Source organism: Nycticebus coucang, chromosome 3 (assembly GCF_027406575.1).
Source record: "Nycticebus coucang isolate mNycCou1 chromosome 3, mNycCou1.pri, whole genome shotgun sequence".
In the NCBI taxonomy this organism is placed as follows: domain Eukaryota; kingdom Metazoa; phylum Chordata; class Mammalia; order Primates; family Lorisidae; genus Nycticebus; species Nycticebus coucang.
The window spans coordinates 65,017,480-65,045,256 of record NC_069782.1 but is presented as its reverse complement, the minus strand read 5'-3'; the positions used below and the strand labels follow the sequence as shown (position 1 = coordinate 65,045,256).

Genomic DNA, 27,777 nt, shown 5'->3' with positions numbered 1-27,777 from the left:
GTAGCCTCAAACTTGGGTTCAAGTGATCCTCCTGCCTCATCCTCCCTAGTATCTGGGATCACAGGCATACACCACAATGCCCAGCTAATTTTTCTCTCTTTTAGTAGAGACAGGGTGTCACTCTTGCTCAGGGTGGTCTCAAATTCTTTCTTTTTTGAGACAAGAGTCTCACTATGCCCTCAGTAGAGTGCTGTGGTGTCACAGCTCACAGCAACCTCAAACTCCTGGGCTTAAGCAATTCTCTTGTCTCAGACTCCCAAGTAGCTGGGACTACAGACACCCACCACAACATCTGGCTATTTTGTTGTTGTAGTTGTCATTGGCAGGCCCAGGCCATGTTTGAACTCGCCTGCCCCAGTGTGGCCAGCGCCCTAACCACTGAGCAACAGGCGCTGAGCCTGGTCTCAAATTCTTGACCTCAAGCTATCTTCCTACCTTGCCCTCCTAGAGTGCTAGGATTATAGCCATGAGCTATCATGTCTGGCCAAGAGTGAATATTTTTAAAGTGCGTAGAACAGCACCTGGCACATAGGAGATGCTATATAAGCACTAATTGATGCTATAATAATCTCATTGTCATTTCATCATTGTCATCATAGTCTTCACTATTACTACCATTTTGGGCCAGGCCACATTGAACATGTAGCAGTGGTCAGATCAGATATAGTTCAGGCTTTGGTGAAGCTTATAAACTGTTGCACTATTAATATATCTAATTAAAAGTACAAGTTCTGAGAGTAGATAACCAGAGATGCCAACCTGGTCAGGAAGATGGAATGAGGAAAGACTTATGAAATTTGAGATGAGAGGGCATTTACCCAGGCATTACTCTTCTCTGCCCCATCCCTCCACCAGAGGGACCAGGTCAGCGGTCAAGACTGGCCTCAATGCTCGACTCAGACATAGACAGTGAAGGGGACTTTGGAGGTACCATCAACCCCTCTGTGGCCATGGCCATTGCTGGTGGCCCCCTGGCCCCCAGCTCCCGAGCCAGCATCTCCCAGGGGCCCCCAACAGTGAGTAGAAGGCTTATTGTTATAGTTATCATCCAAATGGGTGAGAGAAGTTGTATAACAAGGTACAAATTGGCCAGTACTCATGTAGAGAAAGTGAAAATTAACTTTGTTCTCTCTCTGGCTCCAGGCTTCTCGCTCAGGCTGTCCCCTCTCTGCTGAGTCAAGTCGGACCTTGCTGGCATGTGTACTGTGGGTACTGAAGAATGCAGAGCCAGCTCTTTTGCAGCGCTGGGCTGCTGACCTGGCCTTACCTCAGCTTGGACGTCTCTTGGACTTACTGTATCTCTGCCTGGTGGCCTTTGAGTACAAGGTTCGAGGGGGTTGGCAGGGTGTGGCAGTGGAAGAGACAGGCTGAATGCGCGCTGCAAGGGCCTGGGCTCTGCAGGACGTCTTTGTGCAGTAGACTCTGCAGGGCCGAGGGTAAAGGGGTGGACTGTTTCTGCACCAAGCCAAGGAATAAAGTGAGAAATGTGTTCATGAATGGAATTTAGAAGATGCTGAGAGTTTAGAGGAAAGGGTTAAACCAGGTCTTCAAAGGCAAGGTCCTGGAAGTGAGGAAGGGTTTGGAGAAGAGGGGAGCAGGCTAGCCCATGTCCCACCAACAAGAGCAGAATCCACCTTGAAGCCCAGTTTTCTGCCCTCCCAGGGGAAAAAGGCCTTCGAGCGCATCAACAGCCTCACGTTCAAAAAATCACAGGACATGAAGGCGCGGCTAGAGGAAGCCATCTTAGGCACCATCGGAGCCCGGCAAGAAATGGTTCGACGGAGTCGTGGTAAGGAGGCCGTGTATCCCCATCGCCACCAGCTTCTCCCAGCCTGTGGCCACAGGACACCAGAGGAGGGAGCTGTCCCTCCCTTTCATCCATCTCCCTTTTCCTGGAGAAGAGTCCACATGTCATTGCCATCCACTTAGGCCTCTCTGTCCCCACTATTTTTCTAGTCTACCTGTGTGTATCTGCCTGGCAGACTTCTGCTTCTCTTGGCACCCCATGGGTCCCACCACCTGAGTGTCTTCATGGCCTCTGCATTTCTCCTTCCACTCACGTATGTCCTTCTGTTTTCACACATCTGTGAACATGTGCCCACATGTTCCAGAACGGAGCCCATTTGGGAATCAGGAGAACGTGCGCTGGCGGAAGAGCATCACACACTGGAGACAGACCTCAGATCGTGTGGACAAGTAAGTGTTGGCAAAAGAGGGTTTGCTCCTTGGAGACCAGTTTCTAGGGAACTGGTGTATCCTGGGCTGCTGAGGAAGTTAAGAGAACTCAGCTGTGCCATGGGACATGACCCTGAGTGACCCCCACCAAGACCTCCCCTCCACTCCAGGACCAAGGATGAAGTGGAACATGAGGCCTTAGTGGAAGGGAACCTGGCAACTGAGGCGAGCCTGGTGGTTCTAGACACACTGGAGATCATTGTGCAGGTAGGGCTTAATCCAGCGTCTTCCCTGACCTCTGATTGCACTGCCATGCCCTGTGGTCTCTGACTTGATAATCCTTCTCCTTCCCTGTCCCTATAACCACCCCAGCTTCTAACACCTGGATGTTTGGCTGGGTACAGTGGCTCATGCCTGTAATTCTAGCACTCTGGGAGACCAAGGCAGGTATACTGCCTGAGCTCATGAGTTCAAGACCAGCTTAAGCCAGAGTGAGACCTCGTCTCTAAAAATAGGCCAGCTGTTGTGGCAGGCACCTGTAGTCCCAACTACTCTGGAGGCTGAGGGGAGAGAATTGCTTAACCCCAAGAGTTTGAAGTTGCTGTGAGCTGTGAGGCTATGGCACTCTACTGAAAGCAACAAAGTAAGACTATGTTGCAATAAATAAATAACATCTGGATTTTTAACCCCTTAACACACCCCTAGACAGTAATGCTGTCAGAAGCTCGGGAGATGGTCTTGAGTACAGTGCTGAAGGTTGTGTTGTACAGTCTGGGCAGTGCCCAGAGTGCCCTCTTCCTGCAGCATGGCCTGGCCACCCAGCGTGCCCTGGTGTCCAAGGTGAGCACCCTTCAACAGCTATGATTCTTAGATTACTTATTGGCCAGCACTTTGGGAAACTGAGGTGAGAAGACTGCTTAAGCTCAGTCAGGGTAACATAGTAAGACCCTATCTATAAAAATTTTTTTTAAATTAGCTGGGCATGGTGGCGAGTGCCTGTAGTCCCAGCTACTTAGAAGGCTGAGGCAGGAGGATCGTCTGAGCCCACGAGTTTGAGGTTGCTTTGAGCGAGGCTGACACCACAGCACTCTAGCCTGGGCCAACAGAGTGAGACTCTGTCTCGAAAAAAACAAAAATGATGGTAATACTGAAAATAGCTCATTTACTGAGCACATAATGTATGCTCAGCAACTCCATGGAGTGGAGACCATCCTGCCAAGGTTACAGAAAAAGGATCTCAGGATCGGATCAGAGTGGCCAAGCACTCATCCAAGGTCCCATAGCAAGGGCTTCCACCAAGTCTGACTCCAAAGCCAGCTGTGCTTGTCCAAAGAGAGCAGAACATAGGCACCCCTGCCTGAGTCCCCACTTGGGACCATCTGAGCCAGGATCAGGAAGGGCTGAACAGTGTTTGCTGGGGTCCTGGGGGGAAGTTCCCGGAGCTGCTATTTGAGGAGGACACGGAGCTATGTGCCGACCTATGCCTGAGGCTCCTGCGACACTGTGGCAGCCGTGTCAGCACCATCCGCATGCACGCCAGCGCCTCACTCTACCTGCTCATGCGCCAGAACTTTGAGATTGGCCATGTGAGTTGAGCCATAGAGGGAGGGAGGGGAAAGGCTATCACCTGCAGAACACAGTGGCCACGATGGCATGGTGAGCATGCTCCTGTGTGAGGGTCTGTGATCAGAGGCTCATCTGTTCGCTGTGCCTCCTCTGTCCCTACAGAACTTTGCCCGAGTGAAGATGCAGGTGACAATGTCACTTTCATCCCTGGTGGGGACGGCGCAGAGCTTCAGCGAAGAGCACCTACGTCGTTCACTCAAAACCATCCTCACCTATGCTGAGGAGGATGTGGGACTGCGGGACAGCACCTTTGCTGAGCAGGTGGCACCTATCCCTGGCCCCATCTCCCCTTGATTACCCCTGACCCACCACTTCAGCCCCATTCACCTCCCAACCCTCACTGCCCCGGATGTTTCCTGGTTTCAGGTCCAGGACCTCATGTTCAACCTGCACATGATCCTGACCGACACAGTAAAGATGAAGGAACACCAAGAGGACCCTGAGATGCTCATTGACCTCATGTACAGGTGAGGCAGTCCGGTGGCACTTAGCCACACCCACTCAGCAACAGGTGAGAGAACAGCAGGAGGTGAGAGGGACAGAGAAGTGGATGTCTAAGGAGGTGAGGAAGGAGTGGATGAACAAACAGTTGATATTAACAGGTGAAGGGAGGCCAGGCGTGCTGGCTCACACCTGTAATCCTAGCACTCTGGGAAGCCAAGGCCGGTGGATCACTTGAGTTCGAGACCAGCCAGAGCAAGAGGGAGACCCCACCTCTAAAAATAGCTGGGGCTTGGCTCCTGTAGCTCAGCAGCTAGAGTGCCAGCCACATACACTGGAGCTGGTGGATTCGAATCCAGCCCTGGGCCTGCCAAACAATGACAACTACCAAAAAATAACTGGGTATTGTGGCAGGCACCTATAGTCCCAGCCACTTGGGAGGCTGAGGCAAGAGAATCGCTTAAACCCAAGTGTTTGAGGTTATTGTGAGCTGTGAAGCCACAGCACTCTACCAAAGGCGACATAGTGAGACTCTGTCTCAAAAAAATAAATTAATTAAATAAATAAAAATAGTTGGGCATTGTGGCGGGCGCATGTAGTCCCAGCTATTCGGGAGGCTGAGACAAGAGGACCTCTTGAGCCTCAGACTTTGAGGCTGCTGTGAGCTATGATGCCACAACACTCTACTGAGGGTGACAAAGTGAGACTCTGTCGCCCCCCAAAATAGAATAGGTGAAGGAGACTGGTGGGCAGACATGTGAGCAGGTAATTGAGGGATCAGGTGGGCAGGGGAACAAGTCAGAAATCACAAGAAAGGAAGGGGAGTGAGTGAAGAGAGAGGCAGGTGAGGGGTTAGATGAGTGAGGAGACAGGTGAACGGAGGAAGAGGGATTTCGAAATGGACAGGTGAGGAGACAGGTGAGAGGGAAGACAGGTAAAGGGTTGGACATGTGAAGGGATAGACAGGTGAAAAAAAAAGCGAGGAAGTAGACAGGTGGGGGAACAGGTGAAGGAGGGGACACAGTGAGGTTTTAGGCTGCCCCATGCAACAGACACGGGGCAACTGGTGAAGGGATGGAAAAGTGAGGCAGCGGGAAGACAAGGTGAATTCTCTTCTCTCATCCATCCTCCTTCTTTGGGACACCAGAATCGCCCGAGGCTACCAGGGCTCTCCGGACCTAAGACTGACTTGGCTGCAGAACATGGCAGGGAAGCACGTGGAGCTGGGCAACCATGCGGAGGCCGCCCAGTGCATGGTGCATGCAGCCGCCCTTGTGGCCGAGTACCTTGCCCTGCTGGAGGACCGGCGCCACCTACCTGTGGGTTGTGTTTCTTTCCAGGTGAGTGGTCAAGGTGTGGCAGGCAGAGGGCAGTAGCAATTGTGGGGCAGAGACCAGGGTCTGACGCCACCTCTCCTGTCCCAGAACATCTCATCCAACGTGCTAGAGGAGTCTGCCATTTCTGATGACATCCTGTCACCTGATGAGGAGGGCTTCTGCTCTGGGAAGCATTTCACTGAGCTCGGGCTGGTGGGCTTGCTGGAGCAAGCAGCTACCTACTTCACCATGGTGAGGCTTTGGGGACCAGCTGTAGGGGATGGGGCTCAGCTGGGAAGGTATCATCATATCTGCTGCCCCAACAACCCTTCCAAGCCTGGGATTTCTTTTTTTTTTTTTTGAGACAAGACCTTGGTCTGTCTCCTGGGCTAGAGTCATCCTAGGTCACTGCAACTTCAAACTCCTAGGCCCAGATGATCCTGTTGTCTCAGCTTCCTGAGTAGCTGGGGCTACAAGCACCTTCCACTCTACCTGGCTAATCCTTTAAATTGTTTTGTAGAGATTAGGTGTTGCTATGTTACCCAGGCTAGTTTTTTATTTATTTATTTATTTATTTTTTTGAGACAGAGCCTCAAGCTTTTGCCCTGGGTAGAGTGCCGTGTCATCACAGTTCACAGCAACCTCTAACTCCTGGGCTAAAGCAATTCCCTGCCTCCCCCTCCCAAATGGCTGGGACTACAGGCACCCACCGTAACACCTGGCTTTTTTTCTTTTTTTTTTTGGTTGCAGCCATCATTGTTGTTTGGGGGGCCTAGGCTAGATTTGAGCCTACCAGCTTAGGTATCTAGCACCTTAGCCGCTTGAGCCACAGGCGCCAAGCCTTTTTTTTTGAAACAGAGCCTCAAGCTGTTGCCCTGGGTAGGTGCCGTGTTATCACAGCTCACAGCAACCTCCAACTCTTAGGCTCAAGCAACTCTCCTGCCTCCGCCTCCCAAGTAGCTGGGACTACAGGCGCCTGCCACAACGCCCGGCTATGTTTTGGTTGCAGCCATCAATGTTGTTTGGCGGGCTCGGGCTGGATTTGAACCCGCCAGCTCAGGTGTACCAGCCACTGGAGCCACAGGCACTGAGCCCCCCTGGCTAGTCTTAAACTCCTAGCCTCAAGCAGTCCTGCCCTGGCCTCTTAGAGTGCTGGAATTTTTGGTATGGACCCCCCCCCGCCCCACTATTGTATTTTTTTTGAAGAGACAGGAACTTTCTATGTTGCTCAGACTAGTTTCAATGGATGTCATAGCTCACTGCCACCTCTAACTCTTGGCCTAAAGTGACCCTCCTACTGGGTATACAGGTGTACCTCACCATGCCTGGAGGCAATAAACTTTTGTTGTTGTTGTAGTTGCAGTTTTGGTAAGGGCCAGGCTTAAACCTGCCACCCCCCGTATATGGGGCTGGCGCCCTACTTCTTGAGCCACAGGCGCCACCCAATAAACTTTATTTTATTTATTTATTTATTTATTTTGGGGGAACAGGGTCTCGCTCTGTCATTCAGTCTGGAGTGCAGTAGTGTTCATCATAGCTCACTGCAAACCTACACTTGTGGGCCCCAGCAGTCCTACTGCCTTAGCCCTCTATACAGCTGGAACTACAAAGACATGCCACCCCACCCAGTCAATTTTTTTTTTAATTATTTTTTATAGCAACAGGGTCTCACTATTAACCAGGCTGGTCTCAAACTTTTGGCCTCAAGCAGTCCTTCCACCTTGACCTCCCAAAGTGCTGGGCTTATAGGTAGGTGTGAGCCACTGTGCCCAGCCTAAACTTTCTATTTTAGAGCAGCTTATAGTACATAGCAAAATTGAATGGAAACTACAGAGTTCTCATATACCTTCATCCTCCACATGTTCACAACCTCCCCCAGGGACAACGTCCAGAACCACAGTAGTACATTTGTTACAGTCAAGGAAACTTTGACCCATCTGTCATCACCCAGATTAGGTGTTCACATTAGGAATTGCTCTTGGGGGTGTTCATTCTGTGGATTTGGACAAATGTATAATGACATGTAGGCACCCTTATATAGTATCATACAGAATAGTTTCACTGGTCAAAATTTTGTCTTTTATTCTTTAAAAAAAAATACAGGCCAGGTATGGTGATCATGCCTTGCACTCCTAGCACTTTGGGAGGCCAAGGCAGGTGGATTGCTTGAGCTCAGAAGTTCAAGACCAGCCTGAGCAAGAGTGAAACCCTATCTCTAAAACATATTTGGGGATGGTGGCAGGCTACTGTAGTCCCAGTTACCAGGAAGGCTGATGTAGGAGCATTGCTCGACCTTAGGAGTTGGAAGTTGCTGTGAGCTATGACACCATGGCACTCTACCAAGGGTGACAAAGTAAGACTCTGTTTTGAAAAACAAAAACCCTGGGGCGGCGCCTGTGGCTCAAGGAGTAGGGCACCAGTCCCATATGCTGGAGGTGGTGGGTTCAAACTCAGCCCAGGCCAAAAACCACACAAAAAAAAAAAAAACCCACAGGGAATCAGATCCCAGTTCTCCTCCCCTCTAATTGATCGATCGGTTTTGAGATAGATGGTTTTGAGATAGAGTCTCAGTCCGTTGCCCTGGGTAGAGCCCCACGGCATCATAGCTCACAGCAACCTCCAACTCCTAGGCTTAAGCGATCCTCTTACCTCAGCCTCCCAAGTAGCTGGAATTACAGGCGCCCACCATCATGCCTGGCTAGTTTTTCCTATTTTTTAGTAAAGACAGGGTCTTGGTCTTGGTCAGGCTGATCTTGAACTCTTGAGCTCAAGCAATCCACATGCCTCTGCCTCCCAGATTGCTAGAATTATAGGTATGACCCATTGCACCAGCCCAACCTCCTTTTTGAAATAAGGGTTTTATTCATTTCTTGACAGGTTGATACCTAAGCATTTGGTATTTCTATTGTCATAAAGTAGTTTTCTCCTTCAGTGTGCTTGTTTGCATGAAGACAATTGATTGCTTTTGCATTTGACTTGTTAGAGGCCTGGGACCTTTGCCCCAAGGAGTGTTCTGGTTTATGTAGGGCTGGTTGTATCTCTGTGATGTCACTTCACCTGTTTCTCAGTTCTTTGCATTTTGGGGAACTGGTACTTTCATCTGGGGGCCCCATAACCTTCAAGGTCAGGAGTTGCTCAAGATTTCTTCTTTTGCGGTGATGTTGTTTTCATTATCACTTTGCTGGAGTCTCAAAGACAAAGGCCTCAGGGAAGGAAGCCAGAGAGTGGACACAGACCTTCTGATAGTCAGCAAGCATCACAGGGTACCCACTATGTGCCAGGCTTGATGGCCCTCCTGGCCGAGGACGTGGGGCACCCACATGTGCCTATTGCTGCATGCCAGGACACAGTTGGATATGAACAACATAGACACTAGGCCCGATGGGCCAGCATTTGTGTCCTGGGTGCTGGGAGCCCTTTCATGTCTCTAAGATGTAATTTCTCTGAGGAGGAAGAAGTAGTTCCTGCCATCAATGAGGAAACACAGGTAAAGTGCAAATGTATACTGCACCTGGTCCATAGAAGTGGCCTGGGTGCAGTGGCTCCAACCTGTAATCCTAACACTTCGGGCGGCCAAGTTGGGAGGATTGCTTGAGGCCAGGATTTTTAGACCAGCCTGGGCAACATAGCAAGACCCCCTGTCTCTACAAAAAGAAAAGGAAACAGTGGTAAAGACCACAGAGGGATTTGTGTGGGCCCAGTGGAAAGGCTGATTCCCCATCTGGGGTGAGGGTAGTCTGCATGGGCTTCCTGGAGGAGGTGATGGAGGCTGGGTAGTGGGAACATGGGGTGGGGGGGTGGGGGGATTGGTAGGAGCAATTGGGATGGTATTCCAGGCAGGAGTAAGGGTTTGGAGAATCCTCACTGCCACCTCTCTCAGGGCGGGCTCTATGAGGCTGTAAATGAGGTCTATAAGAACCTCATTCCCATCCTGGAAGCTCACCGGGACTACAAGAAGCTGGCTGCAGTGCATGGCAAACTGCAAGAAGCCTTCACCAAGATCATGCACCAGGTGGGCTCAAGAGCCCTGGGCCCATTCCTCACCCCCACAGCCTGGCGCCCTACCCAGACTCTGCTGACCTTGAACCTTCTCTCCCCCCACAGAGCTCTGGCTGGGAGGTGAGTCTGCCATAGTGGCCACCTGCTTCTGGGGACCCCCCCAGGATGGCTGGCCAACCATGGCCAGCTACCACCAGGGGGTGCCAGAGGAGCAGGGGCCAGGGTCTCAGTGGGTGATGATGACACACCCTGGTGGCATCCTCCCCAGAGGCCCCTACCCCAGATCTGGAGAGAAGCTTGTGACTCACCCAGCTGGAAGCTCTCCGAAGACACCCCACCCCTCCCTCAGGCAGGGCTAGCTGGGTCAGCTGGGTCACTGTGGGGGAAGGTGGTATGTTCTCACTGCCTCTCTGCCAGCCTTTCTCTGTCTTGTGGACAGTTTCCCTGCTCCCCCATCTCTCCCTGTCTCGGTCTCCCTTCCCTTGGATCTCTGCTTAGCTTGCTGTCACTCTGTCTCTCTTGGTCTCTGTCTCTCCCCACCTTCCTCCAGAATCTCTGCTCCTCATCTCTAGTTAACGTGCCCCTCCTCCCCAATCCTGCCTCTTCCCTACTTGGGTCTATTTTTAGCCATCTCCTAGTTTGGGGAGAGTTTTCTGGCCTAAGATGGCAGGAACCCAGAGTCCCAACTGGTGGGCAGGCTGGGTGGAGGCCGGGTGGGCCGGGCAGTTTCCCACCCTCACTGAGTCCCTGCTTTCTCCGTACATGGAATGACTCTCATGGGGTAGTGTAACCCGGGCCCTGGGGGTTGGGGATTTGGGGTTCTGACCTCTAAACTCTCCCATGACTTTTTATCTCTGTTCCCCCCTACCCACCCCACCATGCGCCATGCACACCTCACTGTGCACCCCACCGGCTGCACCATGTCCTCCCTACACCACTGGGACCTGCCTTGGTGAGTGAACATGGAGCCACCCTGCTTTCTTTCTGGTTGGAGGGTGGTGTCCTTGGGGGGTTTCTTTTTCCAATCTTAGGGCTGGAGGTAGGATTAGGGGAAAGCCCAGGAACAAACCTCTGTCCCAGAGTGAGACAGAGCATACCTTCCCTCAGTCACTCAAGCTTTTATTAGGCACTTGCCGTATACCCAATTGCACATGCATTAGGGACATACCTGTGAACAGTACAGCCCCAATCCTGATTTTACACTGGGATTCATGCCTCGATGTTCTAAGGATCCCTTGCCTGTTCCCATGACCCAATGTTCTTAAGGTCCTCATATCTGATGTTCCCAGGGGTCCCCTTTGCCTATTTCTTCCCGATCCTTATCTCATCAGGATGCCACTCTGCATCCTGCCCTGTGTGGCTTGAGGCCACCTATCTTTTGGGCAGGGATACCTGGGAGGGGGTCTCCCAGGCAACCACATCCTTCCTTACAGCCCCAGCGCGTGTTTGGGACCTATTTCCGCGTGGGCTTCTATGGTGTCCGCTTTGGTGACCTGGATGAGCAGGAGTTCGTGTACAAAGAGCCATCAATCACCAAGCTGGCAGAGATATCACACCGGCTAGAGGCATGTAACTGCTGGGGGACGGGGGGGCGGGAGGTGGGGCAGGGCATGGGGCTGCCCTGGGGCTGGAGTAGGGGGCTATGTACACCTGGGTAGTCCCAAACCAGCTCCATGTTTCCAGGAGTTCTACATGGAGAGGTTTGGGGATGGCGTGGTGGAGATTATCAAAGACTCTAACCCTGTGGACAGGTCCAAGCTGGACCCACAGAAGGTGGGTCTTCCTGGCCATTTCCCTGAAATCCTGTATTCAAAGAAGAGACTTTAAGTACTATTTCCTGGGAACCCTCAAATCCTAGTTCTCTGGGAAACTCCAACTCTTATTTCTCTGGGGACCCCAAGTCCTGTTTCTCAGAGAATTCCCAACATAGGAAGATCTGGGGAGTCCCAGATTCAAAGCCCCCAGACCTGGAGAGGCGAAGATCCGTTTTTCACCAGGGACAGGGCCTGGTGGGTGTGTGTTGCAGCCATGGGATCCCCACCCCCGACCCTGTGCTGCAGGCCTACATCCAAATCACATACGTAGAACCATACTTTGATACCTACGAGCTTAAGGACCGAGTGACCTACTTCGACCGCAACTACGGGCTGCGCACTTTCTTGTTCTGCACACCCTTCACGCCAGATGGGCGCGCACATGGGGAGCTGCATGAACAGCACAAGCGCAAGACGCTGCTCAGCACCGACCACGCCTTCCCTTACATCAAGACTCGCATCCGTGTGTGCCACCGGGAGGAGGTGGGCAGGGATCCCAGACCCCAGACCCAGAGTGGCTCAGAGATTTCAGACTTAGAAAGGAGAGGCAGAGGGACTCCAAAACCCAGGGTGGCCCGGAGATTTCAGACCCAGGGAGGAGAGAGACATAGGGACCCCAAACCCAAGAATTGGCCTACACAGAACAGTACCAGGTTAGGGATCTAAAATTCTTATCTCTAGACTCAAATCTATACCTCCAGACCCAGCAAGCCCTGCAGATCCCAGACATAGAGCCCCCAGATTCCTCAAAGCACCAGACCCCGCAGGACCAAGGCTGAGACTAGACCAACTAGAACTAGACCAAACCTCCCAGAGTCCAGACCAAGGCAGGCAGACTCCCCCACATTCCAATCATTGTTTAGCCTCTTGGACCCTTCTGCCCCCAGCTGTCGTAGTCTGGCTGGGGTCAGGACACCCTCAAGCCCTAATGAATGTGTGCCCCCCCAACCCACCAGACAGTGCTGACCCCTGTTGAAGTGGCCATTGAGGACATGCAAAAGAAAACACGGGAGCTGGCCTTTGCCACCGAGCAGGACCCACCTGATGCTAAGATGTTGCAAATGGTGCTGCAGGGCTCTGTGGGGCCCACCGTGAACCAGGCACGGCTGGCAGAGGGGTGGGTATGGGCCACCTGCAGGAGTCCAGATGCCATGCAGACATGCTCAGAAGCCCCTCTCAACCCCACAGGGTCCCCTGGAGGTGGCCCAGGTGTTTTTGGCAGAGATCCCAGAGGACCCCAAACTCTTCCGGCATCACAACAAACTGCGCCTCTGCTTTAAGGACTTCTGCAAGAAGTAGACCCAAAAGTCCCGGTTCTGGCTATCTGTCTACCTGATTCCTATGATGTCCCCTCTCCCTAACTGAGCCCCTGCCCCCCACAACTCCTCAGTTCAAGTGACCCCACTGCAGGGATCTCTCTGCATGCCTGGCCCCACCTTCTGGATTACCACCCATGTTTGAGCTTGCATTCTCTCCTGGGTGCCAGTCCCTGAGCATCTCTGGCCCTTCTGGTCCTCAGGTGTGAGGACGCTCTACGGAAGAACAAGGCCCTGATTGGGCCAGACCAGAAGGAGTACCACCGCGAGTTGGAACGCCACTATGGCCGCCTGCGCGAGGCCCTGCAGCCCCTGCTCACTCAGCGCCTGCCTCAGCTTCTGGCCCCAGCCCCAGCCAGCCTCAGGTGCCTAACCTGGCACCCCCACCCTAGAGACTAGAGTAGGCAAGTCAGAATAAGATACAGGATGGGGGGGCGGCGCCTGTGGCTCAGTCGGTAAGGCGTCGGCCCCATATACCGAGGGTGGTGGGTTCAAACCCAGCCCCGGCTGAACTGCAACCAAAAAATAGCTGGGCGTTGTGGCGGGCGCCTGTAGTCCCAGCTACTCGGGAGGCTGAGGCAAGAGAATCGCTTAAGCCCAGGAGTTGGAGGTTGCTATGAGCTGTGTGAGGCCACAGCACTCTACCGAGGGCCATAAAGTGAGACTCTCTCTACAAAAAAAAAAAAAGATACAGGATGGGGGCTGTCCTACGTGTACATGGCAACACATGCACTTGTGGCTTTGGCTTTGCACAAGCATGTTAATATGTTATGCAGGTGAACAGAGGCAGGTCACTTCCCAGACACATGAAGTCATCTTCCTGAGCCTTAGTCTTCACATCTGTAAAATGAGGATGATTCAAAGCTCTCATGGTAGATTCCAAGAGAGAATCAGTGAATCCCACAGCAGATCAGGATGGATGTGAAAGGGACAGGAGAGATCCTAGAAAGATTCTTGGAAGAGGAGGAGGGCTAAGGAGCACTATGGTCCTGGTGCCTATGCTGACTCAACCCATTTCTCTCCCAGGAACTCTATGAACAGAGCAAGTTTCCAGAAGGCAGACCTCTGAGCCAGCTGGGGCTGAAGCCACACCCGGAGGAACCAGCACCCAAGCCTCAGCTGTCTGTGCCTTACTGGGAGTATTCCCCACTGCCCACTTGGCCATGGGGTGACCACACTGTACTTGGGGCTGTGCCCTTGTCCCTGTCTGTTTCCATCTGTGTGCACTGATGCTCCCTACCTTTGTTAATTTAAAATGGTTTTTATAAGCAACCCTAGCAGTGTGATGTGGTCACTAGGACTTCACTGTGCTCAGTCTCTATATATCCACACATGGTACACTGACTGAGACACAGAGCACTGGTGTCAGGGGCTCAGTGGTGACAACAAACACAAATTCCTGCCCTTGGGGAGCTGACATTCTAGCAGAGAAGGCAATACACAAGTAACTTTACCATTATGTCTTTGCTGAGTCCTAAATGGCTCTCAGATCTCTGCAAAAGTAGGCCAACCACTAATGGACCTTTTTATCCAAGGAGCCTCCTTTAGGCCACTACCTAATCTCTTCTGTGCACCCCTCTCATGTAGGCAGAATGATAATCCCCTTTTTACAGATGGAGAAACTGAGGTACACAGAACATCAAAAGCTTGGTGGGTCTGGGATTGGAGTCCAGGGCTGGCTGGCCTGCAACCTCCCGTGCAGCCCTAAAACGAAACAACCCCTTCCCCGTGGCGGTCACGCCACAGTGTACCCGGCCCGCCCGATCTGGGCTGCTTCCAGCTCGGGGCTGCCTGGGGGATGGGTGACCTCCCGCCGCCGCCACCACTGTCCGCCCTCCGCGCCCTCCCAGAGCTGGGTCCCGGCCAGTCCCGCCCCTCCTGCCGCCACTGAGCTGTACCGCCCCGTCACAGCGGCCCAGCTGCAGCCGGGGAGGCCGACAGTAGGGAGGACCTTGCCTCAGAGACTTGGGGGGAGGAGGGGTGGCGAGGCAGGACACCCCGGCGCGCGCTTAACGCCTGCTGGCCAGGTGAGATCGAGTCCCCCCAGTCCCCACTCTGCATCCCCGGCTCCCGGGCGGCGGGTGAGGGAGGGGCTGCCCAGAGGGGCGGGCCCTGCTGAGGGGCGGGGCTGCCGCTCAGAGCCCGGCGGCCGAGCGACGGCTACTGAGCTGGGAGGACACGGGCTGCAAGACGCAGGGACAGCGGCGTCCGGAGCGCGCCAGGCGAGTAGGACCGGGGCTGTGCCGGGATTTGCGTCTGGTTTGGCGTTCCAGTGTGGCTTCCTGACCTTGCCCCATCCCCAACCCCGGGGCACGAACAACCTTGCCGGTCTCTACAAGCCCCGCTGCCTCTAGCTCCACCATCTGCTCGCAAACTTTCCGAACTTGGAGTGCCTCGGTCCCCGCGTCACTGTCCCCTCTCCGTCTTTGACCCGGTTCCTCTGTCCGTTCCTTGTCCCCTGCCCTTCTGCCCCCCTCCTGCCTTCCTCTGCCCCTCTTCTCATGTTTGTCCCCATCTGTGCTTCTGTCCTCCTCTTCGGCATCGTCCCCCATCGCCCTCCTCCACGGCCGGGCCAGAGCCAGGCCCCAGGCGGCGGGAAGACGGCCGTGCGTCGGGCCGGGCTGGGTCTGGGTTTGGCGGCTGGGCGGGCGTGGGGAGCGGCAGCTGTTTGCCATTAGCCGGGGACCCCGCGGGCCCCCGCCCCCTCCCTGTACGGGGCGGGGTCCTTCTTGGCCCCAAGTTTGGGGGTGGGGAGAGGGCAGAAAAGACCCCGGAGATGTCCAAGCCGTTCAGGGTGGTCTTTAGGGAGACCCACACTCCTTCGTTGATTCCCAGCCTGTCTGCTCTTGGAGTCCCCAGTGTCTCCATCTTTCTGTCCTATCCTGTCTCTCCCCTTCCACTCCCCCAAGAGGTCCCATAGAGAGAGAAGGGCCTCAAACACAGAAACCCCACCCCTACCACACAGCCTCACTCATTTCTCTCCTGGAGTCACTGGTCCATATGGATGGCGATCAGATGACTTAGTACCCTCAGAGCTCAATATCTCCATCTGGGAAATGGGTAAAGGGGTGTGTTTGTGTTGTCTAGGGGGCGTGCCTCGGTGGGCAGACTTTGGTTCAAGTCCAAGTCCAGCCACATCTCCACAGCCTTAGTGACCCTGGGCAAGTCACTGCACTTTTCTGTACCCCATTTATCTTTAAAATGGGGTAATAACTATCCACCTGGAGGTAGAGTTGTCATGAGAATGAAGAGTTGATGATATTGTTATGACTGTATTAATTGTATTTACCCTTTCCCTCCACCTGTAGCAGCACTCCCCCCCACACACACACACTTCCTGGCTATTTCAGTCCTACTTCCTGCCTCTAGATCTCTTCGGGTCCCCAGAAAATATTTTTGATCAACTTCCTATTGCTCAGGGGGTGAGCTACCAAGCAGATGGAAACCCAAATTTCCTATAATTGGTGACCATGTGTGTTCCAGGTGTTGAAAGTCAGAGAAGTGAGGACAGAGACGTGGAGAGAAACGCAGAGAGACAGAGACGTGGAGAGACACAAAGAGACTTGGAGAGAAACAAAGCAAGGCACTAAACAGGACAGGATATAACAAGGACAAGCTCCACAAAGACAAGCTCAGCTACCCCTGAAGCCCTAGCCCTGCCTTCATGCCCAGCAGGTGCCCCACCTGGTCCATCCCTCCCAGGTACCCACCACTCTGGCACCAACAAGTTGGAAAAGGTCTCCTTGGGCAGTAGAATGGTCTGGAGTCTGTAGCATGATGACCGCAGGTCAGATAGCAGAAAGGACTGGCCAAATTCAGGAGGGTTATATAGGGAACAAGAGTCCTGGCCAGCCTCCAGGACTAAGTGGGGCTTAGTGAGAGGCCCTGATTGTCCCTGCCTTTTGCAGCCTCCAGGCACCCTCCCTACTTCCTCCCCCCACCTCATGACTTCCCAGGCCTCCGCCGCACACTCTGGCCCTCTATCCCTGCTGCTGCTTTATCCGAGCCGGACACATCCTGGGGGGGCAGGAAGTTCTATGTAGCCCCGCAGTGAAATTGTTTGTTTTTAGAGAAAATTGTTTCCATAAAGGGGAAAGGCTTTGCTCCTTGCTGTCTCCCCGACTTTCTCTATCTTGCACCTCAGGCCTACCCTGATCAAGTACTCTGCTTTGGGATCATTTGGGGTCCCCCACCCCCTGCTCTGTCTCTGTTCGTTCCTATGTCTCTGTCTCCTCAGATCCTTGTAGAAAGGCTGTCTCCCCCCTACACCCATTAGCGCCCCAGCCCCCATCTTTCCCTGTGGCTAGTTCTGGGCTTGGGCTAAGTGGAGGGGATGCAGGAAGGGTGGGGCCTATTGAGCTTGGGGCCCCCTGGCCCAGGGGCCATGTGGAGGCAGGGCTACAAGAACAGCTGGAACCTGTCCAGGGACTAGACAGATGTGTGAACAGGCAATGCGGTTTGGTTTCTTTGTTCCAGGTCTCAGGGTAACCCCCCACTTCCACCTCTTTCTCAGCCAGGCTGGGTGTGGGCCTGTGAGAGAGTCCCAGGCCTAGGGGGAGGCCTCATCAGCTCTCCATCACCCTGTAAACTCCTCCTCACTCCAGGTTCCTTGGTCCCCTCTTCCCAGGTAAGCCTCAGCCAGTGCTGCAGGCAGTCTGATTCTCAGTCTCCTGAGTGACTTCTGAGGAGCATCTGCAGGCAAGAAGATGGCCCAAGTTCTGCACGTGCCAGCCCCCTTCCCAGGTCAGGGGTCTCAGGGGGAAGAGGGCCCTTGCCTGGGGGAGTTGAGGGTAGGACACAGCCTAGCACTGGGGGTCTGATGGGGAGGCACAGCCCTGCCTTAGGGGTCTGACACTAGAAACACAGTTGAGGGCCTGGTAGGCTCCTGTCTGTTGAGCAGGTAAATCCTGACTGCCTGGGCATTGGTCTTCATCCCAAGATTGAGAACAATAGTATTCAGAGGCACTGCTGTTTCTCCCCACCCTAGGGACCCCTGGCCCAGCTTCCCCACCCTCCTTCCCTGCCAAGGAGCCGGACCTGCCCTACTCAGTGGAGACACCCTATGGCTACCGCCTCGACCTGGACTTCCTTAAGTACGTGGATGACATTGAGAAGGGCCACACTCTGCGGCGGGTGGCCGTGCAGCGCCGCCCCCGTCTGGGCTCGCTGCCCCGTGGCCCTGGCTCCTGGTGGACGTCCACTGAGTCACTGTGCTCCAACGCCAGTGGAGATAGCCGCCACTCAGCCTACTCTTACTGTGGCCGTGGCTTTTATCCCCAGTATGGCGCCCTGGAAGCCCGTGTGGGCTTCAATCCCCGAGTGGAGCGCACGCTGCTGGATGCTCGTCGCCGCCTCGAGGACCAGGCAGCCACACCCACTGGCTTGGGCTCCCTGACACCCAGTGCAGCCAGCTCAACGAGCTCCCTGGTGGGTGTAGGGCTGCCACTCCCAACACCCCGGAGCTCAGGACTGTCTACACCAGTGACGCCCAGTGCTGGGCACCTGGCACATGTGCGGGAGCAGATGGCAGGTGCCCTGCGGAAGCTTCGGCAGCTGGAGGAGCAGGTAAAGCTGATTCCTGTGCTTCAGGTGAAGCTGTCGGTGCTACAGGAGGAAAAGCGACAACTCACAGTGCAGCTGAAGAGCCAGAAGTTTCTGGGCTACTCCACAGGGATTCGGAGCCGCCAAGAGCTCTGCCTGGACCTCCCTGAGCCCCCTGAAGACCCAGTGGCACTGGAGACCCGGAGTGTGGGTACCTGGGTCCGAGAGCGGGACTTGGGCATACCCGATGGGGAGGCAGCCCTTGCTGCCAAGGTCGCCATATTGGAGATCCAACTCAAAAAAGCGCTACAGGAGCTGCAGGCAGCTCAGGCCCGCCAGGCTGACCCCCAACCCCAGGCCTGGCCACTGCCAGACTGCCCGGTCCGTGTGGACACTGTCCGTGTGGTGGAAGGGCCACGGGAGGTGGAAGTAGTGGCCAGCACAGCTGCCGGGTCCCCTGCACAGCGGGCCCAGAGTCTGGAGCCTTATGGGGCTGGTCTGCGGGCTCTGGCGACATCCAGCGGGGCAGAGAGCCCTCCTGTATTCTGCAGCCACGAGGTAGTGGAGACGATGGGCCCAGTGCCCACTGCATCCACCAGCAGCTTCCACGCAGTGAAGAAAATCAGCATCTCAGAGCAAAGCTGTAGTGGCCCAGCAGGTGAGTGATCACAGGCAGGGTCTAGCCCCAGCCCTGGGCTTCTACTGGACAGATTACTCTGGCTTCCTGGAATTATCTCTTCATCTATAAGAGAGGGAGAATTATGCTGCTGACTTCGGAGCTATAGGGATCATGCAGAGAATCAGGAGTCTGGAGGTATCTGGGGGAAATTCCCCTAAGGCTGCTTTTTTGCTGCGTAGAAACGTTCCATATTTATTGAGTGGCAGGAGTTGATCTAAGACCAGTTGGCTCGGCGCCTGTGGCTCAAGCGGCTAAGGCGCCAGCCACATACACCTGAGCTGGTGGGTTTGAATCCAGCCCTGACCCGCCAAACAACAATGATGGCTGCAACCAAAAAATAGCCAGGCATTGTGGTGGGTGCCTGTAGTCCCAGCTATTTGGGAGGCAGAGGCATGAGAATCACTTGAGCCCTGGAGTTGGAGGTTGCTGTGAGCTGTGATGCCACGGCACTCTAGCCAGGGTGACAGCTTGAGGCTCTGTCTCAAAAAAAAAAATCTAAGACCAGTTGAAGCAATGAAAAGAAAATGCAGTGTTCATGTAACTTTGGGACAGCTTCAGGTATAAGTAGATCCAGGTACTCAAATAGCATGAGTCTGACTCACACTATCTTTCTCTTCTGTTTATCTTAGGGTCTTCTCTTTATTTATTTATTTTTTTGAGACATAATCTCACTTTGTCTTCCTGAGTAGAGTGCTGTGCTGTCATAGCTCACAGCAACCTCAAACTCTTGGGCTCATGTGATCTTCTTGCCTTAGCCTCCCAAGTAGCTGGGACTATAGGAGCCTGCTACAATGCCTGGCTCTTTTTGGAGATGGGGTCTCACTCTTGCTCAGGCTAGTCTCAAACTCATTAGCTGAAGCAATCCACCTGCCTCAACCTCCCAGAGTGCTAGGATTACAGGCATGAGCCACCACACCTGGCTTTGGGGTCTTCTATTTCAGGCAGGCAAAGGAATATGACTTCATTGCTCTAGGCCTTTCTATCTCAGTGGAAAGGGAGTACCTTGGCACAAATAGCACCAGAAAAAAATCCCAGGGGTGGCCCTCATTGGCTGGTTTGAGTGATGTGCCCATTGCTGAGCCAGTCATGGTATCCCACACTGCTTAGCCATGGATCCCGGCATGTGGCCTTTGAGGGAGGAAAGAGGTGCTTCCCAGAGGAAGTGCTGAGCTCTCAAACTAGGAAAGGGGATGCTGGGTATGCAGAATGTCAGCTTCTCCAAGGCCCCTGGGAGAAGCTGCCCAAATGATTCATAATAATACTGACAGCTGTTCTTTAACAAACAAGGAGAGCTTGGGGGAGGGGAAGCCAGGTGCATTTTTCTTCTTGCCATGTTATCCTGGGTGAGTGGGGTGACTGATGTCACTTCTCTGCAAGGTCAGGTAGGCAGAGCTGACAGATCGGAGGGTGGGGACCCAGCTGTGTTTTCTCACTGCCCCATGTCGGCCAGCTGTAGACACCACCCCTCTGTTCTGTATCCATCTCAAACACCCAGCCCTGTGGTTCTGGCCCCTAGCCAGAGGCACTGCCTGGCCCAGCCTTAGAATTTCTGAGAGGCGACCTCCATTCCAGACTGCCTCGCAGAGCTGCCATGAAGGCCTCTTGTCTGCAGGACAAACAGACACAGTAATACCACCCCCTACACATGCTGCCGCCCCAAAAGTTCTTTCTTATGTCTCATTTCACTCCTTCTTGCTGCAGCAAGCCCCAGTCCCTGCCTTTCTTGGGCAGAACTAGAGTGTGTTAATTCATTTCATTATCTTCTCACTCCACAAACATTTCCCGAATGCTTACTACATGCCAGACTCTTCTAGTCACTGAGGACAAAGCATCGAAAAAAATAGACAGGGCGGCGCCTGTGGCTCAGTTGGTAAGGGGCCGGTCCCATATGCCGAGGGTGGCGGGTTCAAACCCAGCCTGGGCCAAACTGCAACAAAAAATAGCCAGGCATTGTGGCGGGCACCTGTAGTCCCAGCTACTCGGGAGGCTGAGGCAAGAGAATCACCTAAGCCCAGGAGTTGGAGGTTGCTGTGAGCTGTGACGCCACAGCACTCTACCGAGGGCGATTTGAGACTCTGTCTCAAAAGAAAAAGAAAAAAATAGACACAAAAGTCTCTGCAATAAATAAATAAGAGAGCCTAATATAGAGTGGAGAATTATCATTTCAGAGAATATGTATTGGAAGAAAACAGAACTTAGAGCAGGAGTTGGTGGCAATTTGATGAAGTAAGGGCTTCAGTTCAAATTATGATCTTCCTGCTCCTGGAACCTCTCTGTGCCTCAGTTTCCTCAACTGCAAATCGAGGGTCTGCCAGTGTGACATTAGTGGACAAATATGAGGCTTAGGTCAGCAAGGTGGCTCAGGTATATAGACATAGCACTTTGGGAGCCTGAGGCGAGAGGATCACTTGAGAGCAGGAGTTCAAGGCCACAGTGAGCTATCATTGGGCCATTGCACTCTTGCCTTAGACAGGCACAAGGGGAGTGCCTGTCTAAAATAATAATAATAATAATAATGAGGCTTAAATGCATCGAGTCAAGTCATGTCATGTGTTCAGCATGGCCCCCGGCACATAGTAGGTATTCAAGGTCAGTTCTTGGGTTATTTGTTTTTAAGACAGTCTCACTCTGTCGCCCTGGGTAGAGTGCTGTGCCATCATTGCTCACAACAACCTCAAACTCTTGGGCTCAAGTGATCCTCTTGCCTCAGCCTGCTCAGTAGCTGGGACTATAGGTGCTCAGGCTGGTCTCAAACTTCGGAGCTTGGGTGATCCACCCGCCTCAGCCTCCCAGAGTGCTGGGATTACAGGTGTGAGCCACCGTGCCCAGCCAATTCTTGATTTTGAAGACTCTTCAAGCCCATCTCTACTAAAAATAAAAAACGAGCCGGGTGGTGGGTGCCTGTAGTCCTAGCCACTTAGTTAGGCTGAGGCAAGAAGGTCACGGGAGCCCAAGAGTTTGAAGTTGATGTGAGCACTTGGCACTGTACCCAGGGTGACAGAGTAAGATTCTGACTCAAAAAAAAAAAGAGGGCGGCACCTGTGGCTCAGTGAGCAGGGCGCCGACCCCATATGCCGAGGGTGGCGGGTTCAAACCCAGCCCCGGCTAAACTGCAACAAAAAAATAGCCGGGTGTTGTGGCGGGCGCCTGTAGTCCTAGCTACTCGGGAGGCTGAGGCAGGTGAATCACCTAAGCCCAGGAGTTGGAGGTTGCTGTGAGCTGTGTGACGCCACGGCACTCTACCGAGGGCAATAAGGTGAAACTCTGTCTCTACAAAAAAAAAAAAAAAATAGCCAGGTGTTGTGGCGGGTGCCTGTAGTCCCAGCTGCTCGGGAGGCTGAGGCAAGAGAATGGCGTAAGCCCAGGAGTTAGAGGTCACTGTGAGCCATGTGACGTCATGACACTCTACCCGAGGGCGGTACAGTGAGACTCTGTCTCTACAAAAAAAAAAAAGAAAGAAAGAAAGAAAGAAAAGAAAAAAAGCCAGATAAGCAAAGAAGTGGGTGGGGGGCAAAGAAAATATTCTAGGCAGGAGCAGGGCAGAGACAAAGTCTCCAAGCTGAGAAGGGGCTTGGGTTTATGTAGTGTTGAGCCACTGGAATGTGATGAGTGTGGAAAGGGGTGGTGGTGGGGTCCCCCGGGGCTTGTGTGCTGTGCTGCTCCGGGCAATATGGGAATTGAAATGAGATAGTATAAGGACTGGACAAGTGCTCTAGGGATGTTCATGTATTATGTTCACTTATGTAGTGGTTAAATCAGGGAGGGCTCCCAGAGGAGAAGGCAGAGAGGGGGCCCAACGTCTCTACCATCCAGTGAGGCCACTGAGGGTTTTTTTTGTCTGTTTGTTTGTTTTTTAGACAGTTTCACTTCGTCGCCCTTGGTAGAGTGCCGTAGCGTCATAGCTCACAGCAACCTCCAACTCCTGGGCCTAGGCAATTCTCTTGCCTCAGCCTCCCGAGTAGCTGGGACTACAGGTGCCCGCCACAGTGCCCGGCTATTTGTTTGTTATAGTTTGGCCGGGGCTGGGTTTGAACCCGCCACCCTCAGTATATGGGGCCGGCGCCCTACCCACTGAGCCACAAGCGCTGCCCACCACTTTTTCTTTTTCTTTGTTAGTAGATTGGGTGGGCAGAGGCCTAAAGACCCCGCAAAGTCCCATTCCCCTCCTTATCTGACAAAGGCACCACAGGTGGGTCAGAAACACTACAGCTAAGGATTGTGCTGCTGGGGTTATCTTCAAAGCTTTCAAGTTTTCTGTGTTCAAAATGTATTTCTGTGAAAGTAATTCCTATTTGTGGAAGGTTTAGAAAGTATAGAAAAATCTAGAACAGGGCGGCGCCTGTGGCTCAGTCGGTGGGGCGCCGGCCCCATATGCGGAGGGTGACGGGTTCAAGCCCGGCCCCAGCCAAACTGCAACCAAAAAAAAAAAAAAAAATGGCTGGGCGTTGTGGTGGGTGCCTGTAGTCCCAGCTGCTCGGGAGGCTGAGGCAGGAGAATCGCTTAGGCCCAGGAGTTGGAGGTTGCTGTGAGCTGTGTGAGGCCACGGCACTCTACCGAGGGCCATAAAGTGAGACTCTGTCTCTCCAAAAAAAAAAAAAATCTAGAACAGATTGCAAGAGGGACTTTACCTAACAATTGCAATCAGTGTAACCTGGCTTATTGTACCCTCAATGAATCCCCAACAATAAAAAAAAAAAAGAAAAATCTAGAACAAAGAAATAAAATCTCCCCCCCCCACCCCCATATCTACTGCCGCTCAGGTGTAGCTGTTATTTCTGTTTCTTTGCTTCCAAAATTTTTTAATATTGCCAGGAGCGGTGGCTCACGCCTGTAATCCTAGCACTCTGGGAGGCTGAGGCAGGTGGATTGCTTGAGCTCATGAGTTCAAGACCAGTCTGAGCAAAAGCAAGACCCTGTCTCTACTAAAAATAGGAAAACTGAGGCAAGAGGATCATTTTAGCCCAAGTTGGAGGTTGCTGTGAGCTATGATGCCGCAGCACTCTACCAGGGCAACAGCTTGAGACTCTGTCTCAAAAAAAGAAAAGAAGGGCGGCTCCTGTGGCTCAAAGGAGTAGGGCGCCGGCTCCATATGCCGGAGGTGGCGGGTTCAAACCCAAACCCAGTCAAACACTGCAAAAAATAAAGAAAAGGAAAGAAAAAAAAATTGTAATCCATAATATCCATAAAATCATACATGTTTTTCAAGTCTGGTAACACACAGCTGATAGACATTGCTGTTTTGTTGTATTTTGTTTGGAAAATCACTTATACCAGGGCTTAATTTGATGCCTTTTTCATACTTCAATTCATTTAAATCAATTGTATGAAGTGTATTTTATTTTTATTTTTATTTAATTAATTTTTGAGACCGAGTCTCACTATGTCACCTTTAGTAGAGTTCGATAGTGTCATAGCTCACAGCAACCTCAAACTCTTGGACTCAAGTGATTCTCTTGCCTCAGCCTCCCAAGTAGCTGGGACTACAGGCTCTGGCTGCAATGCCTGGCTAGTTTTTCTGTTTTTAGTAGAGATGGGGGTCTCACTCTTGCTCAGGCTGGTCTTGAACTCATGAGCTCAGGTGATCCACCTACCTTTGTCTCCCTGAATGCTGGGATTACATACAGGCATGAGCCACCATGCCCGGCTGTAGGTTGTATTTTTAGCCCTATTTTACAGAAGAGGTAGCTAAGGAAAAGGGAAGTTAGGGGATTCGCCCAGGGTCCAGGAAGCCAGGATTTAAACTTCCTCTCTGATTTAACATCCCAAGAGCGTTTCCTCCAGTTAGTTAAAAATTCTTTGGACCTGCTGTTTATTTTAACAGCCACACCACTTTCTGACAGGTAGGGAGGCTAAGATTTACCTGTCTGGTCGCCATGCCTAGCCATCCAGTTGCATCCACTTTTTCTTTACTGTCAACAATGCCATAAAACTGATCTGTTTTCTCAGAGCAGGTTTCTGGAAAAGCATTCTTGAGGACCTTGATATCTTTAAACAATTTGCTATTCACATACCCCCTACCTAGCAATAGAATGATTTAAACTTTTTTTTTTTTTTTTTTAGAGACAGAGTCTCACTCTATCGCCCTTAGTAAACTGCTGTGGCATCACACCTCACAGCAACCTCCAACTCTTGGGCTTAAGCAATTCTCTTGCCTCAGCCTCTTGAGAAGATGGGACTTCAGGCGCCCGCCAGAGCACCCGGCAACTTTTTGGTTGCAGTTTGGCAGGGCTGGATTCGAATCCATCACCCTCAGTATATGGGTCCAGCGTCCTATCCACTGAGCCACAGGTGCTGCCTGAATGATTTAAATTTTTTAAAAATCTCTTCTAGACTTCAGGAGCCCAAAATTAAGTTCATCTCATTCTGTAGCTCACAACAACCATCCCTGCTGATCTGTGCACATCACTTCTTTGTTATCACACAGTATTTTTTCACTTTGATCTTCAGTCTATACCTAAGGGTCAGTAAATATTTTCAGTTTTGCAGGCCTTATAATCTGTTGCATTGATTCAACTCTGTCTCACATATTTAATGTGTACATTTTGATGACTTTGGTGCCTCCCTTCTGCCATTTTGTAGCACAAAAGTAGCCATAGATAATATGTAAATGAGCATGGCTGTGTTCCAATCAAACCTTATTTGCAGACACTGAAATTCTAATTTTATATACTTTTCACAAGTCCCAAATAGTATCCTTCCCCTCACCCAGCCATGTAAAAATGTAAAAACTGCACCCACAAGTTGTAGCTCTCCACTGTCAGTGCCACCCATTTCCTATCAGTCCTTGCAATCACCTCCCAGAAGCTTTTTTAGATACTTGGATGTCCTAGAAAAATATGCCCCGTGTTTGTTTAATTACCTTAAATGGTATTATGCTTCAGAAAAACAAAAATCTCTTTCTGTTTCTTATTTTTTCTTCTCCATACACTTTTTTTTTTTTTTGGAGACAGAGGTACCTTCTGGAGAGGGCCGTGGCGTCACAGCTCATAGCAACCTCAAACTCTTGGGTTTAAGCGATTCTCTTGCCTCAACCTCCCAAGTAGCTGGGACCACAGGCACCTGCCACAGTGCCTGGCTATTTTTTTTTTAGAGACAGAGTCTCACTTTATCACCCTTGGTAGAGAGTGATATGACATCACAGCTCACAGCAACCTCCAACTCCTGGGTTTAGGCGATTCTCTTGCCTCAGCCTCCCCAGTAGCTGGGACTACAGGCGCCTGCCACAACGCCCGGCTATTTTTTTGTTGCTGCAGTTTGGCTGGGGCTGGGTTTGAACCCACCACCATCGGCATATGGGGCCAGCGCCCTGCTCACTGAGCCACAGGCACCGCCCATGCCTGGCTATTTTTTAGAGACAGGGTCTCGCTCTTGCTCAGGCTGTTCTCAAACTTGTGAGCTCAAGCAATCCACCTGCCTCAGCCTCCCAAGTGCTGTGATTACAGGTGTAAGCCACCATACCCAGCCCCATACACTATTTTTGACCTCTCCATGCTGATGTTTATAAATCTGGTTTGTTTCTTTTATTTATTTATTTGTTTGTTTATTTATTTTGAGACAGAGTCTCAAGCTGTCTCCCTGGGTAGAGTGCCACGCATCATAGCTCACAGCAATCTCCACTCAATCGCTCAAGCGATCCTCTTGCCTCAGTTTTTCTATTTTTAGTAGAGACAGGGGTCTCACTTTTTGCTCAATCCGGTCTTGAACTCCTGAGCTCAGGCAGTCCACTTGCCATGGCCTCCCAGAGTGCTAGGATTACAGATGTGAGCCACCACTCCTGGCTTGGTTTGTCTCTTTTAATAGCTGCATTGATCTCTGCCCTCAATGTACCCTACCTTCTTTTCTAATCCCCTCATGGTAGGCACCTGGGTTACTTCCAGCTTCTGGCCATTGTGAACAGTGCTGGGCCATCCTCATATATCCCCATGTCCTGGGCTAGCTGGGTCATAGAGAATGTACAACTTCACTCCAAGTCCTGTCTGATCCTCTCTGACAAAGCTATCCCTATTCACATACCTACTACCATGCTCAGGTCCAAGGCCCATGCCTTCACATCCCTTCCAATTTACACTTTTACCCATCTTGTACCTTCTTTTGCTCATCTGATGCTTTTGCAAAGTGATATCTCCTTATTATTTGTTGCTGCTGTTGTTGTTCTAGAAATGGAATCTTGCTTTGCTGCCTGGGCTAGAGTGCAGTAGCTTTTCACACATGGGATCATAGCTCACTGCAGCCTCAAATTCTTTGGCTCAAGTGGTACTCCTGCCTCAGCCTCCCCAGTGGGTGGGACAACAGACTCCATGGTGAGGATTGTCAATCCTTATTGTTTTAATTTGCATACACTGATTTCTCGTAAGGTTGGACATCTCTGTCTATTTTCATAAGATTCTTTTTTTTGAGGCATAGTCTCACTTTGTTGCCCTCGGTAGAGTGCTGTTCCATCATAGCTCACAGCAACCTTAAACTCTTAGGCTCAAGCAGAATTCTCTTGCTTTAGTTTGCCAAGTAGCTGGAACTATACGTATCCGCCACAACGCCTGGCTATTTTTTTAGAGACAGTCTCACTCTTGCTCAGGCTGGTCTTGAACCTGTAAGTTCAAGCAATCCACCTTCCTCAGCCTCCCAGAGCACTAGGACTACAGGCATGAGCCCCTGCACCCAGCCATAAGATTCTTTTTTGTGACTCATTTATTTGTAGTGTTTGTCTATTTTTCTATGAGTGATTTTTAGAAGTTGTCTCTTTTTTTTTTTTTAAGAGAGACAGGGTATTGCTATGTCACCCAGGCTGGAGTACAATGGCATAATTTTAGCTCACCACACCCTCGAACTTCTGAGCTCAAGCCACCCTCCTGCCTCAGCCTCCCAAGCCACTG

General features: G+C 52.0%; 2 protein-coding genes across 18 annotated transcripts in view; both read left to right on the top strand.

The window, feature by feature from the left end:
• The window catches only part of DOCK6 (dedicator of cytokinesis 6), a 51,386-nt gene extending 37,427 nt beyond the window's left edge, over positions 1-13,959 (top strand). For 12 of the 13 annotated variants that reach the window (XM_053583206.1, XM_053583207.1, XM_053583211.1 and 9 more), the window contains 20 exons: positions 856-1,016; positions 1,144-1,326; positions 1,663-1,789; positions 2,112-2,196; positions 2,346-2,442; positions 2,881-3,015; positions 3,609-3,761; positions 3,904-4,062; positions 4,168-4,268; positions 5,390-5,582; positions 5,667-5,810; positions 9,439-9,570; positions 9,663-9,677; positions 10,997-11,122; positions 11,241-11,330; positions 11,618-11,854; positions 12,328-12,471; positions 12,560-12,666; positions 12,891-13,052; positions 13,714-13,959. In XM_053583206.1, the coding sequence (XP_053439181.1) occupies positions 856-1,016; positions 1,144-1,326; positions 1,663-1,789; positions 2,112-2,196; positions 2,346-2,442; positions 2,881-3,015; positions 3,609-3,761; positions 3,904-4,062; positions 4,168-4,268; positions 5,390-5,582; positions 5,667-5,810; positions 9,439-9,570; positions 9,663-9,677; positions 10,997-11,122; positions 11,241-11,330; positions 11,618-11,854; positions 12,328-12,471; positions 12,560-12,666; positions 12,891-13,052; positions 13,714-13,756 (2,594 nt within the window). In that variant the 3' untranslated portion in view covers positions 13,757-13,959. Of the gene's footprint in view, positions 1-855; positions 1,017-1,143; positions 1,327-1,662; positions 1,790-2,111; positions 2,197-2,345; positions 2,443-2,880; positions 3,016-3,608; positions 3,762-3,903; positions 4,063-4,167; positions 4,269-5,389; positions 5,583-5,666; positions 5,811-9,438; positions 9,571-9,662; positions 9,678-10,996; positions 11,123-11,240; positions 11,331-11,617; positions 11,855-12,327; positions 12,472-12,559; positions 12,667-12,890; positions 13,053-13,713 lie in introns of those variants that run through there. The other variant, XM_053583216.1, reaches the window with a different exon arrangement.
• Positions 13,960-14,073: 114 nt separating this feature from the next.
• Positions 14,074-27,777, top strand: part of KANK2 (KN motif and ankyrin repeat domains 2) — a 36,436-nt gene continuing 22,732 nt past the window's right edge. For 2 of the 5 annotated variants that reach the window (XM_053583262.1, XM_053583259.1), the window contains exons 1-3: positions 16,018-16,389; positions 17,315-17,430; positions 17,675-18,886. In XM_053583262.1, the coding sequence (XP_053439237.1) occupies positions 17,394-17,430; positions 17,675-18,886 (1,249 nt within the window). In that variant the 5' untranslated portion in view covers positions 16,018-16,389; positions 17,315-17,393. The other 3 variants (XM_053583261.1, XM_053583260.1, XM_053583264.1) reach the window with 3 other exon arrangements.